General features: G+C 36.7%; 1 protein-coding gene across 1 annotated transcript in view; it reads right to left on the reverse strand.

Annotated features, from left to right (window-relative positions):
• NR2C2 (nuclear receptor subfamily 2 group C member 2) overlaps positions 1–11,720 on the reverse strand; it is a 13,226-nt gene extending 1,506 nt beyond the window's left edge. The window contains exons 1-7 of the mRNA XM_015824095.1: positions 11,616–11,720; positions 10,853–11,053; positions 10,207–10,309; positions 5,290–5,469; positions 3,211–3,358; positions 1,711–1,804; positions 569–702 (exon numbers count right to left, since the gene is read on the reverse strand). Coding sequence (XP_015679581.1) covers positions 569–702; positions 1,711–1,804; positions 3,211–3,358; positions 5,290–5,469; positions 10,207–10,309; positions 10,853–11,053; positions 11,616–11,687 — 932 coding nt within the window. The 5' untranslated portion in view covers positions 11,688–11,720. The remainder of the gene's footprint in view (positions 1–568; positions 703–1,710; positions 1,805–3,210; positions 3,359–5,289; positions 5,470–10,206; positions 10,310–10,852; positions 11,054–11,615) is intronic.
• Between the last annotated feature and the right edge of the window lie 506 nt (positions 11,721–12,226).

Below are 12,226 nucleotides of genomic sequence, written 5' to 3' on the forward strand. Positions count from 1 at the left end.
TACATTTATCAACGAGACATAAAACCACTGAAATCTTGTCCATCAATCAATAACATCATCAACCCCCAAACAGGAAGTTATTTGCAGCTCTAGGAAAATTGCCAGGGTTTCCAGGCATATAAAAGTACTTTACTGACGTTAGATGGGAATAAATGAAATGGAATGCATTCTTTGGCACTGCAGTACTATAAGTACACTTGTGTGTATCATAAATTCAGAGACATTTTACACAAGGATACCAAAGTTGGCTGCCAATGATTTAAAAAGTTAAATTGTAATTCCACATGGCAAATTAATTTTTTTCCCAATTATAAAAACCTTTACACAACATGCAGTATAACCAACATGTTGTTTTTGTACTGTTTTTCTTAACTACTCTTCAACATTCAACTGTGTTAAGAAATATTAGTTAGGTTGATTCATAAGTCTAAAATGAGAATGAACGACACAATGAATTTCAAAAACAAAGCAATACCCATTATTAATAGTACTGTAGTTTCATCAATGAAAAATTAGTTTTAATAGTCAGGGAGACCAATTAGAAAAATTTCTAATATGAAGCACACACCGAGTAATCTCACTTGCAGATTGGTCTTCTTGTGGAATTTCTGAAGTATCTCCATTATTAAGAGATTCGTTAAGGCTGGCAATTGATGTTACAACATTTGCTAGTGTTCCCAAAGCACCTTGGCTTGTCTCAGCCTAACAAAAAACAAAAAAAAAAAGGAACATTTTGCATTAAATGATTGAGTTTCTTTAAATATAATCTGTGCCTGTTTCCTAATACAGGTACAAAAGTAATTAAAATGAAGTCAAAATTACAATGAAAACTTTAGGTAACATAAATAATATCAGTCAAATATAATACACATCAGGGGATTGATGAAGCCAGGTCTATTTTTCATTACTATAGTCTGAATGAGTAGTGCTCAACTTATGATCATTTGTTCAGTGAACGGTTTGAACTTATGATGGTGGTGAACAAATAATGGTTATGACGAGTCCTCAAAATTCCAACCATCCCAGCACCCCTGCACTCACGTGATTGCAAACTTGGTGTTTGGCAATCAGATCACACTAATGACCAGTTGCAGCACTCCACTATCATATCATCGTTGGCAATTTTCCCTGCGGACTTACCCAGAAAGTCAGGGGGGAAGCCGACAGGAAAGGCTGCAATTAACTGGTGTAAATCTTCCAGTTTCTCTGCACTTGTGTTCTGTCAGCCACGTGTACATCCTCCCCAAGCCTGCATTGCACCCATTTGCAATCTCCCCTTGCAGCCTTGCATATTCCTATGTATTCTTCCCACGCCTTGTCACACCTTCCTCGCACCCTCATACACCCTCCAAATCTCGCTACGCTCCTCGCTGTCTGCCACTGGGCTACTAAATAGCTATCTGGGACTTGTAATGTCCTGCCAGCTTCCCTACTGAATTGGTTGTGGGAAGCTGACAGGAAGTTGTCTCACCTAATGGCCATGAGATTTGGTTACCAACATCCAGGACAGCAGAGATTGCCTTTGCTAGGCAATGTGGTCATGCTTTATTTCCACATTTCTTAGCAGTGGAAATTCTGGTCCCAATTGCCATTAGTCAAATATCAAATATAACATTATCTATTAATATATACATTCTTCATATATAATAAGACAGCAACTAGGAAAAGCAGGAAAACATGAGTAGTGCAATTAAATCTAAGGAAGGCTACCTTGGGATCTGTAGCAAGTAGCACTGTACCATCATCCCGTATTAAAGGCTGCTGAATATTTACAAGCATCCCCGAATCAAGAAGACTGGCTGATCTGTTCAGGAAGAGGATAAAAATAACGAAAACAACATAACGTTATGTTATTAAAGTCTACAATATTCCTTTGTTACATCAAGAACAGTACCACTATGATTTGTAATTTTGTGATTTCTGAAATTATTGATCAAAATACTTTCTGGTTTTGCTTTTGCAGAAATTATACTGAAATGGCAGAAGGACTGGGAAAACAAATCTAGCAAAACAGGGATAGGTCTTTAGGATGTGAACTCAGTCATCTGCTCTTTAGATCCATCTCCCTTCTTGGCTTGTTAAAGCAGCCCCAATCCTTTTGGCCTTCTATGAGATGCTTAAGACCTAGTTGTTTTCCCATGAATGTGGGCTGGAGTATTAGATGAGCCCAGATGATAGGTCGATATGTTGCTTAGTTGTTTATTATTAAACACAAGATTAAATAATCTCTTTCGATTTCTGGCACATGGTATAAATTTTTTGCTACCTTTCTCCCCCATTATTTTGAATCGTTCTGCTGGCTTTGGTTTTAATTCATTGTAGCTACCCAAAGTTGTAGCAATGAGATGTACAGATACATAAATTGTATAAATACATAATTTTTGTCTCCATCTCTGACTCAGAATGTCAAAGACATAATGATATTTTTTAAATGAGAGGGAACTTTTATATTACCACTCCTTAAACACAAACAAATCATCAATGGAAAGATTCATCCAATTCCATATCATTATTAATTGTTGATTTAAACATTTTGGATCAGTTTTGGCTATCAGTATAAATCACAGGCTAATCTGTCTTTACACCAGGTAATTATTCCAGATTCAATTCTTAACTTGGTTCTCACAGTAAAAAACAAACAAACAAACAAACAAACAAACAAGAAACCCCACTGGTCTCTTTCTCTAGAGATTTGTACTTTAGATACTGCATTGTATATGCTTGCAGATAAATCCAGAATTTTAGGAACCAAAATAAATCCAAAATATTTGATTTGGATGGACTTATCCACCAGTATATACAGTAAGTTTTTCTCTTGAAGCACACATATACCTCATATACCATTGTGGATAAATCCATTTGAGAATAAGATAAGAAAATTTTGAGAGTTTGCTTATCTATGGATGGTCTTATGCTCAAGGATATACTATATCTGTACACACAAGAATATAATTTGAAAAAGCATGGAAAGAGTGAATGGAAACAAAATCTCATACTATTTTGCTTTTTGTTCCTTTTGCTTATTAATATTTGTCATTCTATGTTTTAATGTTGGACAATGTTAATGAATAAAATAAAAATGATGTTTCAATTATAAGGAAATAAAGCTAGTTTCTGTCTAATTTAGCAACTTTCTAAATAATATTGAAATGTTTTCACAACTTAAATATTTAACTCTAAAGGGGCTTTAAAGACACATTCATTACTTACCTGGCCCCATCTTTATCTGCAACAAATGTTGGGGTTGCAATCAGAGGACTTCTTAAGTCCTTTCTAATATATATTTTCTCTGTCGAAGCAGCACAATTGGTTGGTTTCTCACGCTGTACATCAAAAGGCTTCCTTTCACTCTGCACAGCTACAACACAACACATCAAATGCACAGATTTAAAACTCTATGCAACACATAGATTCTTAAAAGCATTAACTCACATATACTATTCATTTTAACCAAAGGTGTACTGACTCTATTTCATCCTGCTGTTCTGAGACATAGGATAAAGTGAATAATTATCAGCCATTTTATACAATATTATTACAAAGTTGTCTGGGGATATTTTCTATAATATACTAATGGCACTAAGCTTTTTAGCACTTTTTTTTTATTTTAACAGATATTTAAAAACACAACCAAGAAAAGAGGAACAAAGAAATAAAAAACAGCAACAAAAAAAGAAGTAGAAATTTACAGGCTGTGCCAATTTAAGCAACAAGTTTCAAATATGCATCACTCTACATACAAAAATAATTGTATATCTTTTTCCGTGTTATTTGTGGTCTCAGAAAAATAAAGCAAAATACAACATTTTAAATGCAGGGGGGAAAGCCCTGAAACAATTAGTAATGATATTAATTGTAATTGTGCATCAATTTTAATAACAATATAGTTAACTAGTGAAGTATTGTGAACCAACTTGAACAGTGTATCAACTAGATGTACGTTTATGAAATATAGTTAAATGCAAAGGACATACAGACACAGCCATTGATATTGGTGACTCTTAGCATTTTTCCAAAGAATCCAAATTTGTAGTAAAGTAAACTGAAACTGACACAAGTACAAGTAGTCCTGTTGTAACTTGTGATGGTCAGAAAATGATCAGTTACATGACCCACCCAATTTTATGATGTTTTTTGTGGCAGTTGTTAAGTGAATCACTGTGGTTATGAAATGAATCTGCAGTTGTCAAACAAACCAATGGTTTGCTATGGGCATGGTTTTGCCAAAAAAAACACAACCAGAAATAAATGCTGGTTTTCGGCAAAACTATTGTAAAACACATTCACATGACCATGGGGCACTGCAAACAACTGTAAGTGTGACCCAGTTACTGAGTGCCTGAAATGGAATTACATCACCATGGAAAGAACTCCTGAAACTTCAAATTTGGGTTTATGTCTATGGAGATTCTCAGTTGTCCAGGACATGGTTTTCCAAAAGCAACTGGAATATTTTTGGTACCAGTCAGGCATTGCACATCCTGTCTTTGCTCTTGATCTGAACAACCAAGATGTTAGTGATTTATTTAACACTAGAGCAGTGGTTCTCAACCTTTTTAATGCCGTGACCCCCAACCGGTCGTAAGTCGAGGACTAAACCAGTCGTAAGTCGAGGACTAAGCCGTTCATAAGTCGAGGACTACCCAACCGGTCGTAAGTCAAGGACTTTCCCTGCCCGGGAGCGCTGCGCATGCGTGGTTCTGCCCCCTGCGCCGGCAGAGACGGAGCAGGCCGACCACCAGCTGGCCCAGCCCAAGGGAGGTAAGGCACCCGCCGGAAAAGGGGGAAAAAATGGCGGACAAAAAAAATGGCGGACAGCCTTGCTTGGCGACCCCCGTGAAATGGTCGATCGACCCCAAATGGGGTCGCGACCCATAGGTTGAGAACCGCTGCACTAGAGACTCTCTATTTTATCCTGTACTGCAGATACATTCCCCAGTTCTGCTGCCAGAATTGTTTCTTTTAGCTTGTCCATTAATTTGTTTTAATACACTACCATATTCAAGATATAAGCTCTCCTGAATAATCATTTCTGTTTTGAATATCATCACATTTCCATCAATCAATATACCAATTGAAACATTTTGCTGTTTCATTTACAATACAAACATCTGAACTTTGAAGATTTAAATGTAAAGCTCAGCCAAAGATTAGCATCAAACAGAGTTTGACTGGGAGTATGCAATCAGTGTACCAAATAGTAGAAACAAGTTTTAATCAGTGAAATCACCAAACTTCCATCTTTTATTTTTTGATGCAAAAGAAACATTTTATGGACTGTAGACTCACATTCCATTTTCATTCCCATCTCAAGGCATTTTTTGAGCCGACAAAATTGGCAACGATTCCGATGGTGTTTATTGATGATACAATCTTGGTTGCTACGGCAACTATATGTCAGATTTTTCCTCACACTTCTTTTAAAAAAGCCTTTGCATCCTTCACAACTGACAGCACCATAATGACGACCTTTAAAAAGGGGGAGAAAATCTAAGAAACTAAGAAAATATGATTACAATAAAAAAAGTACATTTTAAAGCAATTTTTACTTATGCAATACCCACTATTCAATGGTTCTGTCAATTTGCTTTTAACTTTATAATTTCTATAAAATTGAATTCTTGTAAATCAAAGGGCTTTCCTGGATTTTTTTGAGGTTCTACAATCAGGGGTAGTCAACCTTGGCTCAGGAATTCTGGAAATTGAAGTCCACGAGTCATAAAAGAGCCAAGGTTGACTACCCCTGTTCTACATCATAGTAGAATTGTTTTATGAGATTGCAGTAATTAAACTAAGATACATTTTGTGTGTAAGCCAGTTGGAGATCACTTATAGATAGTCCTTGAGTTACGATGGCATCTGGGACTGGGATTGCAGTCACTAAGTGATATAGCTGTAAAGAGTGACGTGACAATACCCTATCACTTAGCAACAGCAATTCAGGCAGTCCCAGATGTCATCATAACTCAAACATAAGGTAACATAATTCCGCCTCCTGTGAGTTAATAAACAGGTAGCAGAGGGAGGGGGAGGCTGAGCACAAGCTGCACATGAGTTGGGTTTGTGCTATAATGCAGTGGAAGTGCAGGGAAGCCAGGGAAGAAAGGTGCTGGTGACTGAACGCCTTGGTGTGATCTCAGGAAGGCCAGGGAAGGAGGGTGCTGGTGGGTGAGAGCAAGTGAGGGGGAGGGAGATCATGGTGCATGTTAGTCAAGAAAAGTTGGGGAGGGAACAGACTTGCCCAAGCAACTTGTGACTTTCCCCACCGACTTCTCTTTTACCTTTGCTTGTAGGAAGCTAGCAGGGAAGGTTGGCAATGGTGATCAAGTGACTGGGGGATACTGCAACCTGTTTTAAGTGTGATCTGGTTACCAAACAGCCACATTTTGTTAACATGATTGTGGGGACACTGCAAGCGGTGGAACTTTGAGGACTGGTTATAAGTCCTTTCATTCAGTGACAGCATAACTTTTAACCGTGACTGAATGAACGGTCGTAACTTGAGGACTCTCTATACGATATTCATTCACTTATACAACTTATCTGTTTGTCACTATGAAAGCTCTCAGAATGGTGAAGAACTGTAAAACCAAGCTATAAAAACTATAAAGATTTAACAGAGCCAGCAGCCAGATTTATGTTAATGCTGTCACTTAAAGCAAAACACACAGATGCTCTCCCTGCCAGTCTAGACTGAGGTGTGTTTTTTTCCCCCCTTGGTGGTTCCTTAATTAGGGCATTCTTTCTTTCTTGATTTCTTATCCAATGCTATTTCCTGCTTTTCTGGAGACTGTGGTTGCTAGGGTAGCTATGCTTGGAGTTGTTTGTTTCCTTCCCTGATTTTCGATTATATCTTTTAAATGGAACAGGTAGTCCTCAACTTACGATCGTAGACATAAAGTGGGTCACTATGTGACTGGAACTATTTTTATGACCTTTTTTGAGGCAGACATCAAGCAACTACCACGGTGATAAAGCGAACCCATTGTTGCTATGGGTCGTTTTTGCTGGAAACCAGAAGTAAGTGCCAGTTTTCAGTAAAAATGACATAAGAGCCAGGCTACTTATGGAATTGGCTTCGTCCCATCACAGTAGCCTGTACCACCCGACCAAGCAGGGAAAATAGGTTGCAGATCCCGTCAGTTAAAGAACTCCTACTGGCAGGGTCTAGGAAGAGAGCCTTTGGCATATTCTTCCCCCAGAGGTAAAGTGGATCCTACTCTCCTGGCCTTCCAAAAAGGGGTTGAAACCTGGCTCTGGCCCTGACGTGGGGAGCGCAAAGGAGCAGACAATCGTGGGATTGGTTGGTGCCACGAGAGACCTCCTTTTATCTTCGTCAACTAATTTTTACAAGCTTTAATTCTTCATGGCTCCTTAAAAACGTTTACAATTTTTAATTTTAAAACTTTAACATTGGTAATTTTCGTATGCTGCTTTATATTTTAATGTTTTATTTTATGCCACCCAGTGTCCCTCTCTGAGTGAGATGGGCGGTTCATAAATGTGAAGTGTAAATTAATAAATAAATAAATAAATAAATAAATAAATATAAAATGCAGTCATTTGCAATACTCTACAAATGGCCATAAATGCAGGCCAATTGCCGAGCGCCCAACATATGGTCATGTGACAGCAGCGGGGAGGCCATCAGACATTTGGACGGAGTCCTTTGGGGGGGGGCTTGTTGTAACTTCAAACAGTCACTAAATGACTGGTTATAAGTTGTAAATGGGATTTATTTCTGCCTGCTGATGGTTGTGATTTGTTAATGTGTCAAGTACCCAAGGAATCCCTAGTATCTTTGGATTTGACGATCTCAAATATCAACAGTTTCCCAGTTGAAATTGTGATTGAATCTGTTGAGAAATTAAGGATCTTTCACCATGACTTTGTGGATGCTTCTGCCAATTTTCTACATGTTTGTCCCACATAGTTTGTCCCATGTAGTTACCTAGCTTGGTAATCAAACATCGGCAGGAAAACAACCAAATTCAGAGGACAATAAGAAACCAAAAGTTAACTCTACACTACATATATTCTTCTTGTACTGCAACTTAGTTTTCTATATTAATGTTATGAGCCTTGTGAAAATAGAACTGGAATCTTGTCAGAACCTATTCTTGCTTGGAGCACATTCTGATAAGGCTCCGGATTTGGGTGCGCAAGTGCGAGGGCTTGTACATGCAGAGCTGATTCTTGCAAAATTTGCTCCCACTCCGCCTTGAAAAGCTGAAGCAAAGTAAGGATTATGCATACAGGTAGCCCTCGATATACAACAATTCGTTTAGTGACTGTTTGAAGTTGCAATGGCACTGAAAAAAGTGATATGAGAGTTTTTCATGCTTACAATTATTACAACATCCCTATGGTCTCAGAGTATCAAAATCTGGACTGGCAAGTATTTATGACAGCTGGGGTCATGTGATCACCTATTGCAGCCTTCTGACAAGCAAAGTCAATGAGGAAGCCAGATTCATTTAACAATTGTGTTACTAACTTAACAACTGCAGTGATTCACTTAACAGCAGTGACAAGAAAGGTTGTAAAATGTGGCAAAACGTACTTAACAACTGTCTTACTTAGAAATGGAAATTTTGGGCTCAATTTTGGATATAAGTCAAGGACTACCTATAATTACTGCTATAAATAGCAGTATGCACCCAAAATAAATATGCAACAATAGTGGCTATCTCAAAAATAGTTTTGTCCATATTTCAATAATTATGTACAAATAAACAAGCTTATCCTAACCATAACATAAATAATTTTAAATATGATTGCTTTATTGTTCTAAAGAAAAGATTGTATTTTATAAAGTTCCAATGTTGTATAATTGAACCATTTGATATACAGATTACAATTTAATTATTCAAAGTATTGTTTATTTCTTGTCCAGATTTAACAGCAAAGCATACAAATTGATTTATCATTTTAGGGCTTATGATAAAGCAAAGTTTGAGAAACCTTACTTAGGCAGTTTATAGGGGATGGGGAAAAAAAAAGTCCTGAATATTTCTCATTCTTGACTATGAGGCTTTAATAGTGCTCTTTGCCTATTCCTTCAAAAAATGCTCACTAAGTATGGTCATGCGGCTTTATCAAGATGTTCAGTATTTTTTTAAAAAATAGTAGTATACTAGTATTACCCTAGTATTCTCAAGTATCTTTTGTTCTGGAAAATAACTGAACAGCTATGACTCAAGGAAAAGAAAGAAAAATTATTCTGATGATATGATGGCTAGTTGGTTTTAATAAAAAGTCACTATTTATGTATCTTTTGCATTAACTCAATCAGGAGAAACATTCCTGTGCATTGCATAAAAATAATTGCAAAAACTTTCAATCAAGCAAATTACTGAAATGTACAAACTGACTAATTCAAAATCTAGATAGTCAGCATTGTCCCTCTGAAGCAATCTGCACCCAATAGATTACTGCACTGAAGCATTACACTCATGGTCTCATCTTGATTTGAAAATCCCCTACCTAGTTTTTGTTAAAATGAAGCAGTCAACTGAAAAGTCAGTCAAAAAGACAAAAATGAAAGGAAAGCTTCTATTTGTTCTTTAGAACATTTATTGTATTCATTGTCTAGTAATTCTTTCTTCTGTCCTATTTTGAGCAAGCCAAAATCACTGTGAGCCTTGTGCTCTTCACCTTACTTTCACTGAACTTAAGTCCATTTTTTAAAAATCAAATGGACTTTCCACGGAACCAAAAGTATTCAAACATTTGATTGAGTCAGTCTAAAATTTTCCCAGACATTATCTTCTATTCTTTTGCTCTGAGGCCAAACCAGTATTTCAAAAATTAGATTTAGTGTCTTTAGTTGTACCATTTTGCTTTCTTCAATACCCCATACAATTCCATTGTTAGGCAACACAATTTCCACAATGCTGCCCCTCTCTACTGGGAACCACAGCAAATTTCCTAGGTGCTCTGGGAGATATTCTCACTGCATATGTGACTAAAAGGAATAATGTGCACTTGGGGGCCAGGAAGTCTATGGAAAATTAACAATATCACTATTACAATACAGACATTAAGTCAGGTTTTTTTTTTTACTTTCTTGAAGAATCCCCACTGCTACCAAAAAAGTTTCTTCTGTTTTTAGCCTCACCAAACCTGCCTTTGAATGAAAGATTGGTACTGTGTGAGTGTTTAGGCAAATGTGTCTTTTCAACCAAGTAGCTTGTCATCTCTTACCTGATGCTTTGTCTCCACAGACAACACAGTACTCTACTACTTGTGGCCGCTGGACATCAGTTTTAGCCAACAAACGTTCCACAGAGGCAGAGTCAGTGACAATCTAAAATGAAACATTTAAAATTTGTCACTATAATTTCTATACGATATTGTATTTAAAGGATGCTGCAAATTTTTAAACATAAAACACAGCTTCGCCACAGTTGTGCAACTGCAAAATAAACATGCAGAAAGTGAAGAAATATGGAAAATTTAAAAAAAAACAGTATAGCAAGACAGCAAGGAAAAGGTTTAAAAGTGTACATGGTAACTGCTGGCATGATAAAGTGAAGAAAAGTTATAGTGATTCGTACACATGGGAGCCATCTACTAATTGCCTCAAGATGATGTAAACCACTGCCCCTTGCCTTGTTTGCATGATATGACAATGTTGATCTATACAATCTTAATCACAGCTTTAGTTTTGCCTCTATGTTTTGATATCATCTGATTTTTGTTGAGCTGATAGTATTTCAGCAATATGATTGGAGACTAGAATATAAATTCTATGGAACTATGCTAATTAGTTAAACTATGAGCCCTTATTCTGCATGCTCTTAAGTCTGTATATCCAATATACGTATCATTCTTTAATTGTGGTGTTTACCTGTATTCTGCCAGGCACAATATTATCTGTGGTGGTAAAAATAAGTTGCTTGGTATTAGAAGTCTCAGGTGAGGCTAATATTACTTTTCCTGTTCCAGTACCATCTGGACTAGCAAGTATAAATTGTTGCTTTGGGTTTACTGATGAATCCACTGCTGTCACTATTTGAATTTTCTGCCCTGTTTGTTGATCTGTGACAATCTATAACAAAAATAAAAACATGATTGTGAGAATAAATTTAATACAATAAATAAGTAAAGAAACAAACAAATCAATTTTGCAAGTTTTAAGTTCACCTTTAAGAATCATATGCCATTATTTTAAGGTATCAAGGATGCTGTGTTTCTTGTTACTAAATTATGGATGCAGGTTAGGCAAAAAAGAAAAACAATGCTATCATAAAAATGGAAAGATTCTACCAACAGGTATTTTGAATACATACATGATTACTCAAAATGAAGCAAGAAATTGTCTTCAAACATGTATTGTTCACCAGTGCATACAAATAGGAAAGAAGGCTCTCTCCCAAGATGCTTACAAAAACATAGTTCCAATAATAAAATAAAACCTCTCAAGTAATAGATCGCTTTTCTCACAGTAAATCTGTTCCTTGTACACCATCTCTAAATAACTATAAAATTACATATTAGGTCTGAAATTATTACATAAAAGAAAAAAAAATAATATGCTCTATTGAACAAATCTGATGCTACACATTAAGCAGAAAGATGAAACAGACTATATTTAGAAGACAAATCTATACCTGAATACGCTGTGGTGATGATACGGTGGAATCTGTGGAGATTATCTGGATGCGTTGGGAAGGGCTGGTCATCACTGGAGTTTCAGATAAAGTTGACTGGACAGTTTGGACCTAGAATGATTTATGAAAAGAAGACTTTACATATGGCAAAACAATACAGTGATTATTATTTTATTCATTATTATATAACTTAGTAAATATTTTATTAAATAATTGAAATCTTTTGATTAGAGGACTGTAAAGCAGAGTACATGCTCAATATTCTCCAAGTTATAGGGCACATATTTTGCCTCCAAACTCCAAAGAATGCCTTCCAAATCAGCTCCACAGGCTCTAAGGCAGGGGTGTCAAACTGCAGGCCCGCGGGCTGGACGCGTCATCTGGAAGCCGCATCCACTCCATTGCCAGCAATGGCAAAACCATCTCGATACGTTGCACGATGTCACGTAATGTTGCAAGTTTGACATGTCTGCTCTAAGGGTTTCAAAAGGGAAGCTGGTGTGCTGAATATCATATATATGTCATATTTTTTTTTGCATCCTAGACTAGAACCTTCTATCAGGAAAGAAAATCTTCAGACATGGTGCACTAATAAAACTATTTTCCATGCA

Source organism: Protobothrops mucrosquamatus, unplaced genomic scaffold (assembly GCF_001527695.2).
Source record: "Protobothrops mucrosquamatus isolate PMUCROS unplaced genomic scaffold, P.Mucros_1.0 scaffold2115, whole genome shotgun sequence".
In the NCBI taxonomy this organism is placed as follows: Eukaryota; Metazoa; Chordata; class Lepidosauria; order Squamata; family Viperidae; genus Protobothrops; species Protobothrops mucrosquamatus.